At 44.0% G+C, this 25,954-nt stretch overlaps 1 protein-coding gene and 1 long non-coding RNA gene across 2 annotated transcripts; one reads left to right on the top strand and one right to left on the bottom strand.

Moving 5' to 3' along the window:
- Window positions 1–4,270: 4,270 nt before the first annotated feature.
- LOC132131825 (uncharacterized) lies at window positions 4,271–9,357 on the bottom strand. Its single transcript, XR_009428953.1, has 3 exons — window positions 9,290–9,357; window positions 8,978–9,049; window positions 4,271–4,345 (listed from the first exon to the last, which is right to left on the bottom strand). It is a non-coding gene; the product is annotated as an uncharacterized LOC132131825 (long non-coding RNA).
- A 1,046-nt stretch (window positions 9,358–10,403) lies between these two features.
- LOC132131324 (putative per-hexamer repeat protein 5) lies at window positions 10,404–21,798 on the top strand. Its single transcript, XM_059543348.1, has 6 exons — window positions 10,404–10,641; window positions 10,848–10,979; window positions 11,244–11,416; window positions 11,489–12,329; window positions 19,885–19,915; window positions 21,768–21,798. The coding sequence occupies exons 1-6, from the start codon at window positions 10,548–10,550 to the stop codon at window positions 21,796–21,798; spliced, it is 1,302 nt and encodes a 433-aa protein (XP_059399331.1). The 5' UTR covers window positions 10,404–10,547.
- Window positions 21,799–25,954: the final 4,156 nt, after the last annotated feature.

The raw sequence follows: 25,954 nt of genomic DNA on the forward strand, positions 1-25,954 counted from the left end.
TTAATTATTAGGAAAGTGAATTTAACTACAAAAACAAGTCTGTTATATAGAACTACCAGCATCACAATACATACTTTTCCCAATATGCCAGACGTCAAAGAAATGCTTTGTTCCTTCTGAACACATTTTCTCACGTACCCACTTGGCCACCTAAAACACAAATTGATTTTATAGAATTGATTTTGAGTGATACTGTGCCTGTCAATGCTGTTCAGCTTTAGATCTCTCTTTAGATCTATCTCATTACCTGCCGATTTCTGTCTGTTATCAGAGCAGACACTTGCATGTCTTGGTCCATCAGGAACTGCATACTCCGCTTTAGACCCTCTAGCTCACACCAAGAGCTGCTTGGGACTTCTGAGCTCTGTAAAACCAACTGATTATTACTGAACAGTAACTGTAATATCAGTAACTAAATCAGACACAAGATTTCTGTGTGACATCAACTTACTTGGACAAGCTGAACATCCAAAACTTTGTTAATTCGATCCTCAATCAAGGAGTAGCTACCATACTTGGCACAGTGTCCAGGAGAATCTGATCTAAGAACGTCAAAAACAGTTACATTTATAGGTTAATGCAAAAACACATTGACCTGTTCTACATCAGTGACGTGAGCTGGACCATTCTACCTGCAGTCACCAGACAGGATCAATCCACCCCCAGTCTCCTTCAACTCCCTGATGATCCCACTCTGCTCATTCCTCAAGGCCTGCACGATGGTAGGGATAGTGTAATAGCGCTGATGGCGGAAAAAAGTGCCGGGACTTATGCACTGCAGTCCAAACAGCTTCAGCATCCTGATTGTCTGAGTAGCCATGCAACCTGAGAAGTGGATGGCACCGCTGAGTAAAAGGTTGCAGGCAGGCATGTTTCGATGCACCTTCTCTTGGTTTTGCCAGTAACGCTCATAGCCACAAGTTCTGCAGGCCTGAAAGATGATAGAAGATTCAATACTCAAGCAGCTTTAAGATGAGCCAGTAAAAAACCTGTATAGTTAAGACACAAATAATGAATATACATACTGTACATTCACAGACTATAATTCAGCTCCTCATAGACAGTTGACAATTAAGACATTACCTGCTTGACTTTTATGAAAGTTCCTTCCGGGTGCATTATGCGTCCCTGGGTTTCCCCACAGCATGCAGGGCAAACTGTGAACAAGGACAGCAACTGCCTCTGGCAAACAATGAACTTGTCAACAGCACTGAAAACAAGAAAAGGAAAACACTCATTCATTCTGACTATGACATCAGAAACAGTTTCCATTAATAAAAAGGTTTTTATTTTGGGTCACTGAGAGATTCCAGCTCTTCTGGTTCCTCCTAAGAGGACTCTCTCAACATCTCCTCCCCTGGACTCCATGACATATCACCAGAATGGTTGACAATATCAGAAAATGACCATTCATCATCACTTTGTTCAGGACTGGCCAGTGGAGTTGATCTGCGATGCTCAAACCTTTCGGTTTGAGTCCCCACATCCACCATCTGAGGCTTTACCTGAACACCTTAGATGAAAGAGATTCATCTTAATAATTGTTCACCAATTGTACATTCATTGGTAACAACACATGCACTATCTAATGCAACCCAGTAAAAATGTATTTTTCTAACATTATGAAGTTCTTAATTTTTAATGTTTACTGTCTGAAAAGTGGAAATGACAAAATAGTAACCATGGAGATCATGAAATTTTTTGACGTAATCCTTATTTGTGATTGTTTATGGCATGTATGTTGAATGCTAGATATATAAGCTAACTACCTAATGAACGATGTAAACATCTTATGTTGCACTGTGATCCACGATGGACCAGTTCTGGCTCAGGGTCCATTGTAGAGATGTCTCCATCTCCATCAGGATCTGAAGTGGCAGTTGCACCCGCCCCGTCTTTGCTGGCAGCACTCTCTCCCATAATCTGAAAACAGACCGAGATCACAACTTTGAACTCTAAAAAATGTAGTCCTTTCATGAAAATCCCCCATTCATGCATTATTTAAAAGACTGTTAATCTTTTCCAAATCTTTTTAAAGTACGTTAGTCCCGAGCTGCATTCCCTTGCATGTGCCTTGTTGATACCAGCTTCGATTAGTCAAAGAAAACCAAGGCAAATCCGATTTAACTAAGAAAACTAATATTGTAAAGAATTACTTGGATGCGTTTTGGAGACGGTGAAAAGTGCGCACTCTTTCTTTCAGTCAAACATGCGCCCTGTCACAAGGGCAGCGTTTCATCTACATTACTCACCGATCAAATAAGACTTTGGCGGGACAAAAAAATCAATTTGGCGGGCGCTAAAACAAGTTAAATGCAGGAAAATTCATGCGTGAATTTAACCGAGTAGTAATATGCGAATGCGACCACATAAAATTGTAATTAAAAAAAATTAAATTTTCTGGAACCCTGTCTTAATAGCTCAATAAAATAAGTGGCAGGAGGCTCATGTGCAGCCTCACGGGGTGTAACAAGAGTAAGCTGACGGCAGCTAGGCGGGCTTTCGTGCCATGCCAAGACTAATCCATTATAACGTCAAGAAAAATACATTTGCAGAGATTACATGCAGAGCTACATTTCGATGCAACAATTTGTATATGGTATTATAAGACTTACTGTGCAAAGCTCCCGTTTTCGACGCGCAGATTCTCTGCTAGTGCTAACATTAACGTTAGACTCTTTACTCCCGCCAGATTTTGCAGGTGGACTTGCATGCACCGATGGCACAGCTCCATTTGCCAGCCTAACCCACTCTTTTCGTCGAAATCCCATGCGAAATTCCATAAGATCTCCTTGGTTGTAGCTGTCCGGTGTGAAGTGTTTTTCACATACCACCGTGTGTCTTGTCAACGAGGAGGCAGCGAAATTGCTTCTCTTTGCCTGGACGAAACGTATCCAAGCACGGAAATCTTTGTGTTTCTTGTTTGGAAATCGGTGGACCCGATGGCCAGACAAGTTGGAGTTGTTGCATCCAAAACAAACACAAGAATTCGCCATTGTGACAACTCAAACCTACTATAACTATAATAACGATAACGACAATCTCTATTTTCTGTTTCCACCTCTCAGACTACGTAAACCCACACTGAGAACCAGGGCTGCAGCGCCTATGTTTGCCTGTCGTTACGTCATATGACGCGTTCTCTGGGAAAAGGCGGTTTTTTGGCGCGTAGCTTAGAATAGGCACTTTTTTTCCTTAATTTCTGCCCGTGGGTGTTGTAAAACATATGTATTCTTATGTACGTCTTTTTAAATTTACATTTTCATACAATATTCTGTATAAATTAAGTTATAAAATTATATTGAAAGATGGCCTTTAAACTCACCTTTTAATGCCGTTTTTCCTGCAGTTGAGCGTTGCTTTGGTCAAACTCACCGCTGAATGCTGTTTTTCCTGCAGTTGAGTGTTGCTTTGGTCAAACTCACCGCTGAATGCTGTTTTTCCTGCAGTTGAGTGTTGTTAAACTCACCACTGATGAACGCGCTAAACCTTTGCACAGAGAACACTTTGATGTCAGATTGCGAGGATCTTCCCTGTCAGAATTCACTATGTTGGAAACTCCAGAGATTCCAGAGGCGCTTCCATGTGACATGAGCACCACGAAGCAGCTGTCTGATTGGCTGTGCTCCTGTCGCCGGGCGAAGTCTCGCATGGCAGCGCTCATAGCCTGGACACCAACATTAGGTCTTAAAGTGACAGCAGCACAGAAAGATTACACTATGCCTGTGTTATTTTACACTTGATTATAATCTCTTACAATAATCTCTCATAATCTCTTTACCTGAATACTACTGTTAGATATTATTTAATATGTAAGGTTTTGTTATAAATTATCTAGGCTTTTATTTTAATTTCTTTTATTCACTGACTGACTGTTCATGTGTCTTTAATCATGAGGTTTTTCTGTGGTATTGAAGAAGTACTTCAAGTGTGCTTTAAGTAATGAATAGAAAGCAAAGTTACATTTGTTAAATGACAAAGTTTCAGCTGATCTGAAATATGATCTGAACCAGGACTAAAAAAAACCCCACCTTGAACCACTTACTGTATATATACATACAAATATATATATGTATATGTGTGTGTGTGTGTTTGCGCGTGTGTGAAGCAAAAACAGAATGGTTTGACTTCAGTTTTGTGAAACTATACACATTCATATAAACTACCACTAAATTAATCTTGATTTGAATCGTCACATATTTGAATCAATTTTCAACCGGCTTGCGGTTAATCGTTACATCCCTAGTGTGTACACAGAGTGTAATGTGAACTACCTGTTTAAGATAATACTTGAACCAAGCGATGATGTAATGTGCTGGCCTTCGATGACCACAAGGCAATTCCACTGATGAAACAGAAATTAATTCTTAAAGCTTGATTACGTTTTGGACTGCCAAATAGAACTAGACAAAACATCTATGAAGCACCTTAAAGAGACAGTTCACCCCAAAATGAAATTATTTACTCACCCTCAAATCATTCTAGGTGTGTATGACTTTCTTCTTTCAGATGATCAGAGGAATCCAATCAGAGTTGTACTAAAAAATGTCCTGTCTCTTCTAAGCTTTATAATGGCAGTAAATGGGTGCTGATGTTTTAAAAGCCCAATAATGTTTACGCCTGCATCCTACGGCGGAATGAACGAGTGTATGTCAGTTAGCAAAAGCTAGAGATTTAAGTTTATAAAGTTTTAAATATGGATACGTTTCTTACACAAACACATTGATTCCCTTCAGGAAGCCTTTATTCACCCCAAGGAGCCGTGTGAGACACTTTATATGATGGATGGATGTGCTTCATTGGACTAGTGAAAAATGATACTGTTTGTTGTTGGCGGCTGTACTGCGTTTGAGCTCCGTCACTATATTCTTTTCATTAACTATTTTTAACTCAAAAATCAATTGTATACATCATCGTTTCCGTTTATATAACGTGTGAATATATCCTCTATTGTATTCTACAACAAAAACAATCAGAGCGCCTCGCTATCACTAGTTTTATTTTGATCTCCCGGGTCCGCTATTAGCTTTTAGCCCGTTAGCATCAGCGGCGTGGTTGCAGCTAACTGCGCTTACATTGCTAATACTCTATTCACACACATTACCACTGCTGTACTCACTGTTACTTGCTTTAATGGCGGATGAATGTCTCCACTCTGTGCAGCTCGAGCTCGAGGCCGTGGGAAAGCAGATTCGCGACCTGGAGGTGAGGCAGGCCCAGCTGAGAGAGCGGAGAGCCGCGCTGGAATCATCCCGGGCTGATGCTCACAAGTCCGGGGTAAGTATACAGCGTGCTGCTTACAGTCCCACCACGTCTACTCCGTGTGTTTCTCTGCACAGGCCCGGTGCACCCAGGACGCGATCTTCCCAGATGTCCTTCACTGCGACGCCGGGACACCACGGACCCTGGGTGCATCCACAGCGGAGGACGCGAGCCGGGTCCCGGGCGACGACTTCTCCCCCTCCTGCCTTCGACATCTCCATCCGGAACCACTTCGCTCCCCTCCGCGAGACAGGACGCGACGCTGTGATCATCGGAGACTCCATCGTCCGACACGTAAGTGCTACGTTAGCCGAAGGTAAAGTACACACTCATTGTTTGCCTGGTGCTCGTGTTCTCGATGTTTCTGCGCAGATACCCGCGATCCTGAAGCCCGACAAGAGCCCCAGAGCGGTCGTGCTTCACGCCGGGGTTAACGACACCACGCTGCGGCAGACGGAGACGCTGAAGAGGGACTTCAGCAGCCTGTTCGAGACGGTTCGCAGCACGACGCCCGCGGCGACGATCGTCGTGTCAGGACCACTGCCCACGTATCGACGAGGACACAAAAGGTTCAGTAGACTTGTTGCTTTAAATGAATGGCTGTTGTCATGGTGTAAAGAACAGAAACTGCTATTTGTTAATAACTGGAATCTTTTCTGGGAGCGTCCTAGGCTGTTTCGCGCTGATGGATTACACCCCAGCAGAATCGGAGCGGAGCTGCTCTCTGACAACATCTCCAGGACACTTCGCTCCATGTGACTAGTAAGACAATTCCCTAATAACTATTATGATGAGTTTTGTTCCACCCGCTTAAATGATAAAAGTACTTGTGCTGTAAAAACTATTAAGACTGTGTCTGTTCCCCGGATAGTGAGGTCAAAATATAATGTAGGATCTAGAAAAAATCTTATCGTAATTAAACCAGAAAAATGTAAAGTAAATGAACAAAAACAATCTTTAAAGTTTGGGCTCATAAATATTAGATCACTCACACCCAAAGCAGTTATTGTAAATGAAATTATCACAGAAAATAGTTTTGATGTACTCTGCTTGACTGAATCCTGGCTAAAACCAAATGATTATTTTGGTCTAAATGAGTCTACTCCACCAAACTACTGTTATAAGCATGAGCCCCGTCAGACTGGTCGTGGCGGAGGTGTTGCAACAATATATAGTGATATTCTCAATGTTACCCAGAAAACAGGATACAGGTTTAACTCTTTTGAAATACTTCTGCTAAATGTTACACTGTCAGACATGCAAAAGAAATCTAATGTATCTCTTGCTCTGGCTACTGTGTATAGACCACCAGGGCCGTATACAGAATTCCTCAAAGAATTTGCAGATTTCCTCTCAGACCTTCTGGTTACAGTTGATAAGGCGCTAATCATGGGAGATTTTAATATTCACGTTGATAATGCAAATGATACATTAGGACTTGCGTTTACTGACCTAATAAACTCCTTTGGAGTCAAGCAAAATGTCACCGGGCCCACTCATCGTTTTAATCATACACTAGATCTAATTATATCGCATGGAATCGATCTTACTGCTATAGATATTGTACCCCAAAGTGATGATATTACAGACCATTTCCTTGTATCGTGCATGCTGCGTATAACTGATATTAACTATATGTCTCAGCGTTACCGTCTGGGCAGAACTATTGTTCCAGCCACCAAAGACAGATTCGCAAATAACCTGCCTGATCTATCTCAACTGCAATTGAGCAACTTCCTGCATAAAAATGATCTGTATGAAGAATTTCAGTCAGGTTTTAGGCCCCACCATAGCACAGAAACTGCACTTGTTAAAATTACAAATGACCTGCTTCTTGCGTCAGATCAAGGCTGCATCTCATTTCTAGTCTTACTTGATCTTAGTGCTGCGTTCGACACCATAGATCATGACATACTCATAGATCGATTACAAAACTATACAGGTATTCAAGGGCAGGCTCTAAGATGGTTTAGATCCTACCTGTCCGATCGCTACCATTTTGTTTACTTAAATGGGGTGTCATCTCATTTATCATCAGTAAAATATGGAGTGCCACAAGGATCCGTCCTAGGTCCCCTTCTATTTTCAGTATACATGTTGCCCCTTGGTAATATTATTAGAAAATACGGAATTAGCTTCCACTGTTATGGTGATGATACTCAGCTATATATCTCAACGAGACCAGATGAAACTTCCCAATTATCTAAGCTAACAGAGTGTGTTAAAAATGTAAAAAATTTCTCCTATTAAATTCGGATAAGACAGAGATATTAATTATTGGACCAAAAAACACCACACAGAATCTTGTAGATTACAATCTGCAACTAGACGGATGTACTGTTACTTCCTCTACAGTCAGAAATCTGGGTGTTATATTGGACAGCAATTTGTCTTTTGAAAATCATATTTCCAATGTTACAAAAACCGCATTCTTCAATCTTAGAAACATTGCCAAGCTACGAAACATGTTATCTGTTTCTGATGCAGAAAAGCTAGTTCATGCTTTCATGACCTCTAGACTGGACTATTGTAATGCACTTCTAGGTGGTTGTCCTGCTTCGTCAATAAACAAGCTACAGGTCGTCCAAAATGCAGCAGCTAGAGTCCTTACCAGGTCAAGAAAATATGATCATATTACCCCAATTTTACAGTCTCTGCACTGGCTACCTATTAAGTTCCGTATCAGTTACAAATTATCATTACTTACCTATAAGGCCCTAAATGGTTTAGCTCCTGCGTACCTAACTAGCCTCATACCACGTTACAATACATCACGCTCCCTAAGGTCACAAAACGCTGGGCTTTTGGTAGTTCCTAGGATAGCAAAGTCCACTAAAGGAGGTAGAGCTTTCTCACATGTGGCTCCCAAACTCTGGAATAGCCTTCCTGATAATGTTCGGGGTTCAGACACACTCTCTCTGTTTAAATCTAGATTAAAAACACATCTCTTTCGCCAAGCATTCGAATAATGTATCTCTTAAATTGTGAGTGTAGTTGCATCTGCATTTTTATTCTTTAGCTTGGGTTAAACTAATTTTACTTTGTTGGATCAGCAGCTATGCTAATGATGTCTCTATTTTGTTTCTCTGTTTCTGCTGGATCTTCATCCCGTGGTAACTAGGATTTACACAAGCTCCAGTCTGGATCCAGAACACCTGAGAAGAGATGATGCTGACCCTCAGAGGACCCCAGATGATCCTAACCTTGAATCAACAACAGAACTAACAAATATTGCTACATGTGTGACTGCATCATATAATCACTATTAATTAATAATATTGATAGTTCATCATCTAGCTGACTACGTCTTGTATTATTATTATTATTTTTATTTTTCTAAAATCCTGTCAAACGTGCACAAACTACTAGCTACTACTAAATATTGTAGAAACATAATTTTCTGTAAAGTTGCTTTGTAACGATTTGTATTGTAAAAAGCGCTATACAAATAAACTTGAATTGAATTGAATTGAATTGATACCCATTCACTGCCATTATAAAGCTTGGAAGAGCAGGACATATTTTATTTTAATATAACTCTGTTTGTATTCATCTGAAAGAAAAAGTCATTTAGATGGCTTGACGGTGAGTAAATCATGGGGTAATTTTCTTTTTTAGGTGAACTATCCCTTAAATAATTTCAGTTATGGCAGTCACAAAATAATATAGCACAACAGACTTTGTTAGAACATTGTTAGTAATGTTCTTCACTCACCAAAAGTCCTTCCTGTTGCTGTTCTTTCCTCAGAGTAACCATCTAACCATTGCAGTCGCGTTTTTTGGATACCTTGGTTTCAAAATAAATAATATCAAGTTTTCTGAATTTTAATAGACCTGTACATAGTTTATTTGAAATCCCATGCTGGTCAGTTTCACTTTTGTTTTAAAGGGGAATTTTGCATATAATATATAAAAAAATAATATGTTTCTATATTGTTTATTTCTGCATATGAATTCCCATAAATGATTGTTATTAAAAGTCTACATGTCGAATAAATAGGGAGAAAAGGGGGAATGAAATACTTACTACAGTTTTTGAGAATGTTGATCACACTGTCTTCTTCATCCCTGTTTTCGCTCGCTTCGGCCATTTTTTTATATATAATCATTAAACATTTACTTTTCTTCTGCAAAACTACGACTGGAAAGAATAATGGACTACTGTTAGCGAATTGAGGGAAATATATGATCCTGCGGCAGACGGTCAACAACAACAAAAAAAAGTTCCACCGTTTTGATTCGTTTGACTCGCGTCACGCGGGTTCCACCTACTGGTCAAATCGGTGTAATGCAACAATCCTAATGAGACCTTTTACAAAACTGCAAGTATTTTCATAACAGTGTAATGTTTTCAGTATAATTTAAACATAAATACTAGGAAACATTAGGGTCTCTGCTAGTCACACCATTTACATGCAATTGAAATACGGTTTTATAGCTAAAACATTAATTATGTGAACAGTAAAATAATTAACACTCATCCAATGGTTTGAATAGTACTTTTATGAAATATTGCAGTTCGTTCTTCATTTCAGTTATCTGGTTATGGATTACAAGTTAATCAGTCCTGTGCTGCGGGTCAGTGTTTAATGGTCGCTAGGTGGCGCTACAAACACATCAGTGCCTCACACAGGTTTAGAAAAGATAAACAACTCAATAAAACACACATCTGACTAAGAGAGAGTTTTTGTGTGTGTGTGTGTGTGTGTGTGTGTGTGTGTGTGTGTGTGTGTGTGTATGTGTGCACTCTGGAAGGAGTGAAACTAGTTTACATTTAAAGAACTAACATCATATTCTCATATTCATAACAGTTACGGCTGCTTTTAACATCTGTCCCCATTTAGAGAATTCGGAGTAAATATTAACACCGTGAACTTATTAATATATATTTTAATACTTGTACGGTATCACAACATGACCGCTGTACCACCTGACCACTGCAGATTCATTTCGCGGTTGATAGTGTTGCCATAGAAACGCACAATCCTCTCGTAATTAGGCTACCTTAATTATTATGACATGGCTTGAATGCAGCATTCAGTTCATCCAACCCCAATCAAACACACCTGAACAAGCTAATTAAGGCCTTCCAGACTACTGGAAAGCTACAGGCAGGTGAGCTTGATCAACGTTGGAATTGATCTCCTTGGATTTTTTAAAAACCCATTTTACAGAGAGGTTGCTACTGCAGCAACACGTGTTGGTTTAGCTTTGTGTGCTTCTTCTGACGCACAAACTCAGGGCCTTTTCCAGCAGAGTTTGTTGTGAGATCACAGGTCGGGAGGATGACCGCTCGAGTGGATTTCTCGTTGATTGCTGCTTTGTTGTATCTGTTTGGATACTTGAGCATCACTCATGCTATTCAAAGACGTAACACAGGTGACAAGATCTGTTGACTTCATTACCTGAAGAAATGCAGAAACATGTGGCTCAGTGTTTGAGAGTAATTAACAGTTTAGGAATGTGTAGGCTTTAAAAGTCTTGATCTGAACAGACATGTAGAATCTGTATTTAAAGCTCTGATACACAAATGCTGAAGCCACACTCTCTCTGGCCTCTGAAAATGATCCTCTTGAATCCTCTAGTGGATGGTTTTTGTCCGGCGACGCTGACGTTTGTGCCGGCCCGTCGAGGATGTTCTTCTGATGAAGACTGCCCTGGAGGACACAAATGCTGTCGATTTGACTGTGGGCCTGTTTGTGTGCTGCCTGTTTTCAGTGAGTTTCAGTTAATGGCTGCTAAGGGTCTTAAAACAACACGCGTAACACATTGAATTCAATGTTGGTTTTAAGCAGAAATTTTTCCTTGTTCTCGTCTGAAGTAGGTTTTGAATTCATAACTTAGGATAGTTTAATGCACAGGATGACTTCACAAAAGAGGAATAATACTAACTTGCTGTTCATGCTTTGAGTGTGTCGTGCTGTATATTGAAGTGGCTGACTATGTGCACAAACTAAAGCTGACCGTCTGTGTCCACACAGTGAAGCCGGGTCAGTGTCCCCTACCAGAGATGATTCCACTGTGTGCTGAAAGCTGTTTCCATGATGCCCAGTGTCCTGCCACACAGAAGTGTTGCCCAACCACCGGTGGCTTTGCATGCAGTGAACCACGTGGTCCGGGAAGAGGTCAGATGAGCTGTCAGGGACATGGACCGGTTCGTGGACCGGGCCAGGGAAGCGGTCAGGGACAAGGACAGGGAAGCGGCCAGGGCCAGGGAAGCGGTCAGGGTCAGGGACAAGGTCAGGGTCAGGGACAAGGTCAGGGACAGGGCCAGGGTCAGGGCAAGGGCCAGGGAAGCGGCCAGGGTCAGGGACAAGGCCAGGGAAGCGGCCAGGGACAAGGCCAGGGAAGCGGTCAGGGACAGGGCCAGGGAAGCGGTCAGGGACAGGGCCAGGGAAGCGGTCAGGGACAGGGCCAGGGAAGCGGTCAGGGACAGGGCCAGGGAAGCGGTCAGGGACAGGGCCAGGGAAGCGGTCAGGGTCAGGGACAAGGTCAGGGACAGGGCCAGGGTCAGGGCAAGGGCCAGGGAAGCGGCCAGGGTCAGGGACAGGGCCAGGGAAGCGGCCAGGGTCAGGGACAGGGCCAGGGAAGCGGCCAGGGTCAGGGACAGGGCCAGGGAAGCGGCCAGGGTCAGGGACAGGGCCAGGGAAGCGGTCAGGGTCAGGGACAGGGACAGGGTCAGGGACAGGGCCAGGGAAGCGGTCAGGGACAAGGCCAGGGAAGCGGCCGGGGACAGGGTCAGGGACAAGGCCGGGGACAGGGTCAGGGACAAGGCCAGGGAAGCGGTCGGGGACAGGGTCAGGGGCAAGGCCAGGGTCAGGGGCAAGGCCAGGGTCAGGGGCAAGGCCAGGGTCAGGGACAAGGCCAGGGAAGCGGTCGGGGACAAGGCCAGGGTCAGGGACAAGGACAGGGAAGCGGACAGGGTCAGGGACAAGGCCAGGGAAGCGGCCGGGGTCAAGGACAGGGTCAGGGACAAGGCCAGGGAAGCGGTCAGGGACAAGGCCAGGGAAGCGGTCAGGGAAGCGGTCAGGGACAAGGCCAGGGTCAGGGACAAGGCCAGGGAAGCGGTCGGGGACAAGGCCAGGGTCAGGGACAAGGCCAGGGTCAGGGAAGTGGTCAGGGTCAGGGACAAGGCCAGGGAAGCGGTCAAGGACAAGGACAGGGTCAGGGACAAGGCCAGGGAAGCGGTCAAGGACAAGGTCAGGGACAAGGCCAGGGTCAGGGAAGGGGCCAGGGTCAGGGACAAGGCCAGGGAAGCGGCCAGGGTCAGGGACAAGGCCAGGGAAGCGGTCAGGGTCAGGGTCAGGGACAAGGACAGGGTCAGGGACAAGGCCAGGGAAGCGGTCAGGGACAAGGCCAGGGAAGCGGTCGGGGTCAGGGACAAGGACAGGGTCAGGGACAAGGCCAGGGAAGCGGCCGGGGTCAGGGACAAGGACAGGGTCAGGGACAAGGACAGGGAAGCGGCCAGGGTCAGGGACAAGGACAGGGTCAGGGACAAGGACAGGGAAGCGGTCAGGGACAAGGACAGGGTCAGGGACAAGGCCAGGGAAGCGGCCAGGGACAAGGACAGGGTCAGGGACAAGGCCAGGGAAGCGGCCAGGGACAAGGACAGGGTCAGGGACAAGGCCAGGGAAGCGGCCAGGGACAAGGACAGGGTCAGGGACAAGGCCAGGGTCAGGGACAAGGCCAGGGTCAGGGACAAGGCCAGGGAAGCGGTCAAGGACAAGGACAGGGTCAGGGACAAGGCCAGGGAAGCGGTCAAGGACAAGGTCAGGGGCAAGGACAAGGTCAGGGGCAAGGACAAGGTCAGGGGCAAGGCCAGGGTCAGGGACAAGGCCAGGGTCAGGGAAGGGGCCAGGGTCAGGGACAAGGCCAGGGAAGCGGCCAGGGTCAGGGACAAGGCCAGGGAAGCGGTCAGGGTCAGGGTCAGGGTCAGGGACAAGGACAGGGTCAGGGACAAGGCCAGGGAAGCGGTCAGGGACAAGGCCAGGGAAGCGGTCAGGGACAAGGCCAGGGAAGCGGTCGGGGTCAGGGACAAGGACAGGGTCAGGGACAAGGCCAGGGAAGCGGCCAGGGTCAGGGACAAGGCCAGGGAAGCGGCCAGGGACAAGGTCAGGGACAAGGCCAGGGAAGCGGCCAGGGTCAGGGACAAGGCCAGGGTCAGGGACAAGGACAGGGAAGCGGCCAGGGTCAGGGACAAGGCCAGGGTCAGGGACAAGGACAGGGAAGCGGTCAGGGACAAGGACAAGGTCTGGGACAAGGCCAGGGAAGCGGCCAGGGTCAGGGACAAGGACAGTGTCAGGGACAAGGCCAGGGAAGCGGTCTGGGACAAGGACAGGGTAAGGGACAAGGCCAGGGACAAGGACAAGGCCAGGGAAGGTGTCGGAAGCAGAAGAGGTCAGGGAAGTATTCAAGAGAATAGCCAGGGATGTGGTCATTGAAGTGGACATGGGACTTTTGCTTAACACTTACTGGAGATCTTTTCAATTCGGTGTCAATCCTATGGCATGGTTTCCCTGTTTGCTCAAACTGTTTTGAAAGCTTTTCGGTCTGCTCCACCTCAAATAAAGAATTGCTTGATTTGAAGAGTTGTTTTTTTTCATAACAGCCAGTTTGAAGGTTTTGGGGACATGTCCTAATGACAATGAGGAATTAATAATAGTCAGAAGAGGATCTATGACTTCTGGAAGCACCTCTTTCAGGAGCTTAGATGGTATAGGGTCTAACATACATGTTGTTGGTTTAGATGATTTAACAATTTATACAATTCTTCCTCTCCTATGGTAGAGAATGAGTGGAACTGTTCTTCAGGGGGTCTATAGTGCACTGTCTGATGTGATACTGTAGCTGACGGCTGAATGGTTGCAATTTTATCTCTAATAGTATCGATTTTAGAAGTAAAGTAGTTCATAAAGTCATTACTGCTGTGGTGTTGGGAAATGTCAACACTTGTTGAGGCTTTATTTTTCGTCAATTTAGCCACTGTATTGAATAAATACCTGGGGTTATGTTTGTTTTCTTCTAAAAGAGAAGAAAAGTAATCGGATCTAGCAGTTTTTAATGCTTTTCTGTAGGATATGTTACTTTCCCGCCAAGCAATACGAAATACCTCTAGTTTTGTTTTCCTCCAGCTGCGCTCCATTTTTCGGGCTGCTCTCTTTAGGGTGCGAGTATGCGCATTATACCATGGTGTCAAACTGTTTTCCTTAACCTTCCTTAAGCGTAAAGGAGCAACTGTATTTAAAGTGCTAGAAAAGAGAGAGTCCATAGTTTCTGTTACATCATCAAGTTGTTCTGAGGTTTTGGATATGCTAAGGAACTTGGATACATCAGGAAGATAACTTAAAAAGCAGTCTTTTGTGTTAGAAGTGATGGTTCTTCCATACTTGTAACAAGAAGTAGAATTTACAATTTTGGCTATATGAATTTTGCAAAGAACTAAATAATGATCTGAGATATCATCACTTGGCTGAATAATTTCAACACCATCAACATCAATTCCATGTGACATTATTAAATCTAGAGTATGATTTCGACAATGAGTAGGGTCCTGAAACGTGTTGTCTAACACCAATAGATTTCAGAATGTCTATAAATGCTGATCCCAATGCATCGTTTTCATTATCAACATGGATATTAAAATCACCAACTATTAAAACTTTATCTGCAGCCAGAACTAACTCGGATGTAAAATCACCAAACTCTTTAATAAAGTCTGTATGGTGCCCTGGTGGCCTGTATACAGTAGCCAGTACAAACATAACAGGGGATTTATCATTAACATTTGTTTCTTTGGATAATGTTATATGAAGTACCATTACTTCAAACGAGTTATACTTGTAGCCTGCCCTCTGAGAAATCCTGAAAACGTTGTTATAAATTGAAGCAACATCTCCACCTTTGTCTTTTAGACGTGGCTCATGTTTATAACAGTAATCTTGGGGGGTGGACTCATTTAAAATAATGTAATCATCAGGTTTTAGCCAGGTTTCTGTCAAACAGAGTACATCTATATTATGATCAGTGATCATATTATTTACAAAAAGTGTTTTCGTAGAAAGGGATCTGATATTCAATAAGCCAAGCTTTATCATTTGTTTATCCATATTGCTTCTGTTTTTTATTTGTTGAACCTCAATTAAATTGTTAATCTTAACTTGGTTTGGACGTTTTTTGTATTTTCTAGTTCGGGGAACAGACACAGTCTCTATAGTGTGATATCTAGGTGAAAGAGTCTCTATGTGCTGAGAATTAACTGACCTCTGTGACTAGATCAGGGATAGGCAACTCTGGTCCTGCAGGGCCACTATCCTGCAGAGTTTAGCTTCAGCCCTCATAAAAACTCACCTGCCTGTATCTAGTAATCCCGAAAACACTGATTGCCTTGTTCAGGTGTTTAATTAGGGTTGGAGCTAAACTCTGCAGGATAGTGGCCCTCCAGGACCGGAGTTGCCTATCCCTGCTGTAGATGTTGTGTTGAAGAGGTGTTAAAAGGGTCTAAAGGGGAATTTTGCATAGAATATATTAATGTTTCCATTGTCTCTTTCTGCATATCAATTATCCAATAACTGACTGTTAGTAAAAGTCTACATGTCAAATAAATGGGGAGAAAAAGGGGGAATGAAAGACTTTAGTTTTTGCGAATGTTGATCACACTGTCTTCATCGCTGTTTTCACTTGCTTTTGCCATTTTTTTTATATAATCATTAAACATTTACTTCTACAAAACTACGACTGGAATGAAAAATGGACTCCTGTTCGCGAATTGCACTGAGAAATATATGATCCTGCGGTAGACGGTCAACAAAAAAAAAAAAAGATCCACCGTTTGAATTGCGTCACGCGGGTTCCACCTACTGGTCAAAACGGTGTAATGCAACAATCCTAATGAGACCTTTTACAAAACTGCAAGTATTTTCATAAGTGTAATGTTATCAGTATAATTTAAACATAAATACTAGGAAACATTAGGGTCTCTGCTAGTCACACCAATTACATGCAATTGAAATACGGTTTTATAGCTAAAACATTAATTATGTGAACAGTAAAATAATTAACACTCATCCAATGGTTTGAATAGTAATTTTATGAAATATTGCAGTTCGTTCTTCATTTCAGTTATCTGGTTATGGATTACAAGTAGGGGTGTAACGATTCACTCGTTTTCTCGATGCATCGATTACAAACCCTGTCGATTCATATGCATTGATGTTGAAACATGATTTTTGAATCGTGAATCGCCGATCTTGGACAGTAATAGATTCCAAATGCTAAGAATTGAATGAATCGCGATTTCTATAGCGATTCAATGCTTTCCAAATGTATACACATTAAATTACTACACGCACTAATTAATGGAGACCTTGAAGAGTGTTCGTGAATCGTGCCTCTTATCTGTCCTTCACGCGCTCCACTGTTTACCGACTGAGACTGTCACAGGATTGCGCTCGCGCTCCGTTCGTCTCTGACGCAGCTGACGTGTGATCTATAGGACTCGTGGCCAGTAATGTTAACGTGAAGTAGTTTTACTTTTCTGTAGTTTGTCAATGGCTCTCTGCATCTTACCGACGGAGTTACCGGAGCCGTCGACAGCTGTGTTTATTGCATGGACGGAGCAGAAATGTAAGTGTCTAAATCATACTCACAGATCCATTGAATGATAAATGTTTTTAAACAATGCGGATGAACCGAATATACGAAGGAAGCTGTTAAAATTAACCACAGCATTAACAACGACCTTGAAATAAGAGCGCGAGATTTATCTGATAATTAGATGCATGAAAGTAGCGTTTGTTTCATTAGCAAACAGACATCTGGCACGTTTTCTCTCAGAATCATTCGCTGATGGAGAGGAAAAGTTAAATAGAGATGAAGACGTTTGCACACTGAAAGAGAAGCGATCTCGCTCTCATAGACGTGCCAGACTATATCTGCAGCTAAACTGAATAAAAGCAGAATAAACTGATGAAACTAAAAAAAAAAACACAAACAATTTATTTATGATGCAGTGCTAATTGACATTTATTACAGTACAGAAACTATAAAGTATATTTTCTACCTTATTCTGTGCAGAAAATTTAAATAATTGCTAATTAAATGTAGCCTAGTATATAAAACAATCATAAAATTGCCATTAGGAAAAAAATATATATTACAAATCATTGATTATTGTCCAGCAGTGTATTTGATTTATTACAGCTAATTAAAAGTAATTAAAAAAGAAGATAATTCCTTGTAAAAAAAAAAAATAATAATAATAATTATAATGATTATTATAATTATTATTATTATTATATAGGCTATATACATAAAATGATTGTATTTGACATTTCTGTCACTGCTGAAATTATGGCTACGCCCCTGGTGTGACAAAATGTTAGCTTATACATAATACTCTTTAAGCTCTTTTTAAAAAACTTGGCTTACATACATTTTTACGTATGCCATGTCGCATCATTAAACTAGCATTTAACAATGGACAAAAGGTTTTTTTTTCTTTTTTTTCTAACCTATGGTTCTCTAACCATAAATGCTACTGTAATTTCCCCCTTAACTAAGCATTTAAGTAATGTAGTAGAAGCATTTAAATAATCCCGTGAATGCACTTAAAGAATGCAGAATCGAATCGTTATAGTCGAATCGAATCGAATTTAATTGTGAATCGAATCGAATTGAATCGTTCTAAATTTGCAAAAATTGAATTGAATATTGAATCGAATCGAAAACCTATGAATCGTAATCGAATCGAATCGCTGCCTTGCCAAAGATTCACAGCCCTAATTACAAGTTAATCAGTCCTGTGCTGCGGGTCAGTGTTTAATGGTCGCTAGGTGGCGCTACAAACACATCAGTGCCTCACACAGGTTTAGAAAAGATAAACAACTCAATAAAACACACATCTGACTAAGAGAGAGTTTTTGTGTGTGTGTGTGTGTGTGTGTGTATGTGTGCACTCTGGAAGGAGTGAAACTAGTTTACATTTAAAGAACTAACATCATATTCTCATATTCATAACAGTTACGGCTGCTTTTAACATCTGTCCCCGTTTAGAGAATTCGGAGTAAATATTAACACCGTGAACTTAATATATATTTTAATACTTGTACGGTATCACAACATGACCGCTGTACCACCTGACCACTGCAGATTCATTTCGCGGTTGATAGTGTTGCCATAGAAACGCACAATCCTCTCGTAATTAGGCTACCTTAATTATTATGACATGGCTTGAATGCAGCATTCAGTTCATCCAACCCCAATCAAACACACCTGAACAAGCTAATTAAGGCCTTTCAGACTACTGGAAAGCTACAGGCAGGTGAGCTTGATCAACGTTGGAATTGATCTCCTTGGATTTTTTAAAAACCCATTTTACAGAGAGGTTGCTACTGCAGCAACACGTGTTGGTTTAGCTTTGTGTGCTTCTTCTGACGCACAAACTCAGGGCCTTTTCCAGCAGAGTTTGTTGTGAGATCACAGGTCGGGAGGATGACCGCTCGAGTGGATTTCTCGTTGATTGCTGCTTTGTTGTATCTGTTTGGATACTTGAGCATCACTCATGCTATTCAAAGACGTAACACAGGTGACAAGATCTGTTGACTTCATTACCTGAAGAAATGCAGAAACAAGTGGCTCAGTGTTTGAGAGTAATTAACAGTTTAGGAATGTGTAAGCTTTAAAAGTCTTGATCTGAACAGACATGTAGAATCTGTATTTAAAGCTCTGATACACAAATGCTGAAACCACACTCTCTCTGGCCTCTGAAAATGATCCTCTTGAATCCTCTAGTGGATGGTTTTTGTCCGGCGACGCTGACGTTTGTGCCGGCCCGTCGAGGATGTTCTTCTGATGAAGACTGCCCTGGAGGACACAAATGCTGTCGATTTGACTGTGGGCCTGTTTGTGTGCTGCCTGTTTTCAGTGAGTTTCAGTTAATGGCTGCTAAGGGTCTTAAAACAACACGCGTAACACATTGAATTCAATGTTGAATTTAAGCAGAAATTTTTCCTTGTTCTCGTCTGAAGTAGGTTTTGAATTCATAACTTAGGATAGTTTAATGCACAGGATGACTTCACAAAAGAGGAATAATACTAACTTGCTGTTCATGCTTTGAGTGTGTCGTGCTGTATATTGAAGTGGCTGACTATGTGCACAAACTAAAGCTGACCGTCTGTGTCCACACAGTGAAGCCGGGTCAGTGTCCCCTAACAGAGATGATTCCACTGTGTGCTGAAAGCTGTTTCCATGATGCCCAGTGTCCTGCCACACAGAAGTGTTGCCCAACCACCGGTGGCTTTGCATGCAGTGAACCACGTGGTCCGGGAAGAGGTCAGATGAGCTGTCAGGGACATGGACCGGTTCGTGGACAGGGCCAGGGAAGGGGTCAGGGACAAGGACAGGGAAGCGGCCAGGGTCAGGGCCAGGGTCAGGGACAAGGCCAGGGAAGCGGTCAGGGTCAGGGACAAGGTCAGGGACAGGGTAAGGGTCAGGGCCAGGGATGCGGCCAGGGTCAGGGACAAGGCCAGGGAAGCGGTCAGGGACAAGGCCAGGGAAGCGGTCAGGGACAAGGCCAGGGAAGCGGTCAGGGACAAGGCCAGGGAAGCGGTCAGGGACAGGGACAAGGTCAGGGACAGGGTCAGGGACAAGGCCAGGGAAGCGGTCAGGGTCAGGGACAAGGCCAGGGAAGCGGTCAGGGACAAGGTCAGGGTCAAGGTCAGGGTCAAGGACAGGGTCAAGGACAGGGTCAGGGACAAGGCCAGGGAAGCGGTCAGGGTCAGGGACAAGGCCAGGGAAGCGGTCAGGGACAGGGTCAAGGACAGGGTCAAGGTCAGGGTCAAGGACAGGGTCAGGGACAAGGCCAGGGAAGCGGTCAGGGACAAGGCCAGGGAAGCGGCCAGGGACAGGGTCAGGGACAGGGTCAGGGGCAAGGCCAGGGTCAGGGACAAGGTCAGGGGCAAGGCCAGGGTCAGGGACAGGGCCAGGGAAGCGGTCAGGGTTAGGGACAAGGTCAGGGACAGGGTAAGGGTCAGGGCCAGGGACGCGGCCAGGGTCAGGGACAAGGCCAGGGAAGCGGTCAGGGACAAGGCCAGGGAAGCGGTCAGGGACAAGGCCAGGGAAGCGGTCAGGGACAAGGCCAGGGACAGGGCCAGGGAAGCGGTCAGGGACAAGGTCAGGGACAGGGCCAGGGAAGCGGTCAGGGACAAGGTCAGGGACAGGGTCAGGGACAGGGACAGGGTCAGGGTCAAGGACAGGGTCAGGGTCAGGGTCAAGGACAGGGTCAGGGTCAAGGTCAGGGTCAAGGACAGGGTCAGGGACAAGGCCAGGGAAGCGGTCAGGGACAGGGTCAAGGACAAGGTCAAGGACAGGGTCAGGGACAAGGTCAGGGTCAAGGACAGGGTCAGGGACAAGGTCAGGGTCAAGGACAGGGTCAGGGACAGGGACAAGGCCAGGGAAGCGGTCAGGGACAAGGCCAGGGAAGCAGCCAGGGTCAGGGACCGGGTCAGGGGCAAGGCCAGGGTCAGGGACAAGGTCAGGGGCAAGGCCAGGGTCAGGGACAAGGCCAGGGAAGCGGTCAGGGACAAGGCCAGGGTCAGGGACAAGGACAGGGAAGCGGACAGGGTCAGGGACAAGGACAGGGAAGCGGCCGGGGTCAAGGACAGGGACAAGGCCAGGGAAGCGGTCAGGGACAAGGCCAGGGTCAGGGACAAGGCCAGGGAAGCGGTCAGGGACAAGGCCAGGGCCAGGGACAAGGACAGGGTCAGGGAAGTGGTCAGGGTCAGGGACAAGGCCAGGGAAGCGGTCAAGGACAAGGACAGGGCCAGGGTCAGGGACAAGGCCAGGGAAGCGGGCAAGGACAAGGTCAGGGGCAAGGCCAGGGTCAGGGAAGGGGCCAGGGTCAGGGACAAGGCCAGGGAAGGGGCCAGGGTCAGGGACAAGGCCAGGGAAGGGGCCAGGGTCAGGGACAAGGCCAGGGAAGCGGCCAGGGTCAGGGACAAGGCCAGGGAAGCGGTCAGGGTCAGGGTCAAGGACAGGGTCAGGGACAAGGCCAGGGAAGCGGTCAGGGACAAGGCCAGGGAAGCGGTCAGGGTCAGGGACAAGGACAGGGAAGCGGTCAGGGTCAGGGACAAGGACGGGGTCAGGGACAAGGCCAGGGAAGCGGCCAGGGTCAGGGACAAGGACTGGGTCAGGGACAAGGCCAGGGAAGCGGCCAGGGTCAGGGACAAGGACTGGGTCAGGGACAAGGCCAGGGAAGCGGCCAGGGTCAGGGACAAGGACAGGGTCAGGGACAAGGCCAGGGAAGCGGCCAGGGACAAGGACAGGGTCAGGGACAAGGCCAGGGAAGCGGACAGGGACAAGGACAGGGTCAGGGACAAGGCCAGGGAAGCGGCCAGGGACAAGGACAGGGTCAGGGACAAGGCCAGGGAAGCGGTCAGGGCCAGGATCAGGGACAAGGACAAGGACAGGGTCAGGGACAAGGCTTGGGAAGCGGTCAGGGTCAAGGCCAGGGACAAGGACAAGGCCAGGGAAGGTGCGTGAGCAGAAGAGGTCAGGGAAGAATTCAAGAGAATAGCCAGGGATGTGGTCATTGAAGTGGACATGGGACTTTTGCTTAACACTTACTGGAGATCTTTTCAATTCGGTGTCAATCCTATGGCATGGTTTCCCTGTTTGCTCAAACTGTTTTGAAAGCTTTTCGGTCTGCTCCACCTCAAATAAAGAATTGCTTGATTTGAAGAGTTGTTTTTTTTTTTTTTTTGGTATTTGGCTGTTTCTCACAGTGCTTTTAAGTTCCTCTCCTTGAGTCCTTGCACCAGTTGTTCGTAAGGCAGGACGTAGTTCGTAAACTTGCTGCCGAGTACTGTGTAGTTGCATAGAGGTTTACCCTCATCCAAATAGAAACCTTTACGTGAGCAGAACGGTTTAAATGCAATGAAGTTTAATTCTTAAATTTCTAATCAATCTGGTCTCACATATACTAACGGTAAAAATTAATGGTTTCATTTAAAACCATACACTAATAACAAGCTATTTGTATGTAAATGGCGTTCAGAAACCGCAAGATGGCTCAAACACTGGAAGAAACCTAAATGCCTTCATCTGAAGAGTCCAACATGAAGTGCACAGAGGCTTGCTGTAGATGTCAATGTCACCTTTATTTATATAGCGCTTTAAACAAAATACATTGCGTCAAAGCAACTGAACAACATTCATTAGGAAAACCGTATCAATAATGCCAAAATGATAGTTAAAGGCAGTTCATCATTGGATTCAGTTATGTCATCTCTGTTCAGTTAAATAGTGTCTGTGCATTTATTTGCAATCAAGTCAACGATATCGCTGTAGATGAAGTGTCCCCAACTAAGCAAGCCAGAGGCGACAGCGGCAAGGAACCGAAACTCCATCGGTGACAGAATGGAGAGAGAAACCAGGCTCAGTTGGGGGGCCAGTTCTCCTCTGACCAGACGAAACTAGTAGTTCAATTCCAGGCTGCAGCAAAGTCAGATTGTGCAGAAGAATCATCTGTTTCCTGTGGTCTTGTCCTGGTGCTCCTCTGAGACAAGGTCTTTACAGGGGATCTGTATCTGGGGCTCTAGTTGTCCTGGTCTCCGCTGTCTTTCAGGGATGTAGAGGTCCTTTCTAGGTGCTGATCCACCATCTGGTCTGGATACGTACTGGATCCGGGTGACTGCAGTGAGCCTCTGATCTGGATACAGACTGGATCTGGTGGCCACGGTGACCTCGGAACAAGAGAGAAACAGACAAATATTAGCGTAGATGCCATTCTTCTAATGATGTAGCAAGTACATAGGTTGTTATGGGAAGTGTTTCCGGTTCCGGTTTACCTAATTAATGCAGCCTAAAAATCCTTTAACGGATTTGGATAATAAAAGCATATTAGTATGTTGTGTATGCCAGGTTAAAGAGATGGGTCTTTAATCTAGATTTAAACTGCAAGAGTGTGTCTGCCTCCCGAACAATGTTAGGTAGGTTATTCCAGAGTTTGGGCGCCAAATAGGAAAAGGATCTGCCGCCTGCAGTTGATTTTGATATTCTAGGTATTATCAAATTGCCTGAGTTTTGAGAACGTAGCGGACGTAGAGGATTATAATGTAAAAGGAGCTCATTCAAATACTGAGGTGCTAAACCATTCAGGGCTTTATAAGTAATAAGCAATATTTTAAAATCTATGCGATGCTTGATAGGGAGCCAGTGCAGTGTTGACAGGACCGGGCTAATATGGTCTTACTTCCTGGTTCTAGTAAGAACTCTTGCTGCTGCATTTTGGACTAGCTGTAGTTTGTTTACTAAGCGTGCAGAACAACCACCCAATAAAGCATTACAATAATCTAACCTTGAGTTCATAAATGCATGGATTAACATTTCTGCATTTGACATTGAGAGCATAGGCCGTAATTTAGATATATTTTTGAGATGGAAAAATGCAGTTTTACAAATGCTAGAAACGTGGCTTTCTAAGGAAAGATTGCGATCAAATAGCACACCTAGGTTCCTAACTGATGACGAAGAATTGACAGAGCAACCATCAAGTCTTCTAGGTTATTACAAGCAGAGTTTTTAGGTCCTATAATTAACACCTCTGTTTTTTCAGAATTTAGCAGTAAGAAATTACTCGTCATCCAGTTTTTTATATCGACTATGCAATCCATTAGTTTTTCAAATTGGTGTGTTTCACCGGGCTGCGAAGAAATATAGAGCTGAGTATCATCAGCATAACAGTGAAAGCTAACACCATGTTTCCTGATGATATCTCCCAAGGGTAACATATAAAGCGTGAAGAGTAGCGGCCCTAGTACTGAGCCTTGAGGTACTCCATACTGCACTTGTGATCGATAGGATACATCTTCATTCACTGCTACGAACTGATGGCGGTCATATAAGTACGATTTAAACCATGCTAATGCACTTCCACTGATGCCAACAAAGTATTCAAGTCTATGCAAAAGAATGTTGTGGTCAATTGTGTCAAACGCAGCACTAAGATCCAATAAAACTAATAGAGAGATACACCCACGATCAGATGATAAGAGCAGATCATTTGTAACTCTAAGAAGAGCAGTCTCAGTACTATGATACGGTCTAAATCCTGACTGGAAATCCTCACATATACCATTTTTCTCTAAGAAGGAATATAATTGTGTGGATACCACCTTTTCTAGTATCTTGGACAGAAAAGGGAGATTCGAGATTGGTCTATAATTAACTAGTTCTTTGGGGTCAAGTTGTGGTTTTTTGATGAGAGGCTTAATAACAGCCAGTTTGAAGTTTTTGGGGACATGTCCTAATGACAATGAGGAATTAATAATAGTCAGAAGAGGATCTATGACTTCTGGAAGCACCTCTTTCAGGAGCTTAGATGGTATAGGGTCTAACATACATGTTGTTGGTTTAGATGATTTAACAATTTATACAATTCTTCCTCTCCTATGGTAGAGAATGAGTGGAACTGTTCCTCAGGGGGTCTATAGTGCACTGTCTGATGTGATACTGTAGCTGACGGCTGAATGGTTGCAATTTTATCTCTAATAGTATCGATTTTAGAAGTAAAGTAGTTCATAAAGTCATTACTGCTGTGGTGTTGGGAAATGTCAACACTTGTTGAGGCTTAATTTTTCGTTAATTTAGCCACTGTATTGAATAAATACCTGGGGTTATGTTTGTTTTCTTCTAAAAGAGAAGAAAAGTAATCGGATCTAGCAGTTTTTAATGCTTTTCTGTAGGATATGTTACTTTCCCGCCAAGCAATACGAAATACCTCTAGTTTTGTTTTCCTCCAGCTGCGCTCCATTTTTCGGGCTGCTCTCTTTAGGGTGCGAGTATGCGCATTATACCATGGTGTCAAACTGTTTTCCTTAACCTTCCTTAAGCGTAAAGGAGAAACTGTATTTAAAGTGCTAGAAAAGAGAGAGTCCATAGTTTCTGTTACATCATCAAGTTGTTCTGAGGTTTTGGATATGCTAAGGAATTTGGATACATCAGGAAGATAACTTAAAAAGCAGTCTTTTGTGTTAGAAGTGATGGTTCTTCCATACTTGTAACAAGAAGTAGAATTTACAATTTTGGCTATATGAATTTTGCAAAGAACTAAATAATGATCTGAGATATCATCACTTGGCTGAATAATTTCAACACCATCAACATCAATTCCATGTGACAGTATTAAATCTAGAGTATGATTTCGACAATGAGTAGGTCCTGAAACGTGTTGTCTAACACCAATAGAGTTCAGAATGTCTATAAATGCTGATCCCAATGCATCGTTTTCATTATCAACATGGATATTAAAATCACCAACTATTAAAACTTTATCTGCAGCCAGAACTAACTCGGATGTAAAATCACCAAACTCTTTAATAAAGTCTGTATGGTGCCCTGGTGGCCTGTATACAGTAGCCAGTACAAACATAACAGGGGATTTATCATTAACATTTGTTTCTTTGGATAATGTTATATGAAGTACCATTACTTCAAACGAGTTATACTTGTAGCCTGCCCTCTGAGAAATCCTGAAAACGTTGTTATAAATTGAAGCAACACCTCCACCTTTGCCTTTTAGACGTGGCTCATGTTTATAACAGTAATCTTTGGGGGTGGACTCATTTAAAATAATGTAATCATCAGGTTTTAGCCAGGTTTCTGTCAAACAGAGTACTATATTATGATCAGTGATCAT

This window comes from Carassius carassius, chromosome 48 (genome assembly GCF_963082965.1).
Source record: "Carassius carassius chromosome 48, fCarCar2.1, whole genome shotgun sequence".
NCBI classification, from domain to species: Eukaryota; Metazoa; Chordata; class Actinopteri; order Cypriniformes; family Cyprinidae; genus Carassius; species Carassius carassius.

Coding starts and splice junctions, on each gene's coding strand:
- LOC132131324 (XM_059543348.1), top strand. CDS start 10,548: ATGACCGCTCGAGTGGATTTCTCGTTGATTGCTGCTTTGTTGTATCTG. Junction 10,642..10,847: donor TATTCAAAGACGTAACACAG/GTGACAAGATCT, acceptor TGAATCCTCTAG/TGGATGGTTTTTGTCCGGCG. Junction 11,417..11,488: donor GCTGTCAGGGACATGGACCG/GTTCGTGGACCG, acceptor GGAAGCGGTCAG/GGTCAGGGACAAGGTCAGGG.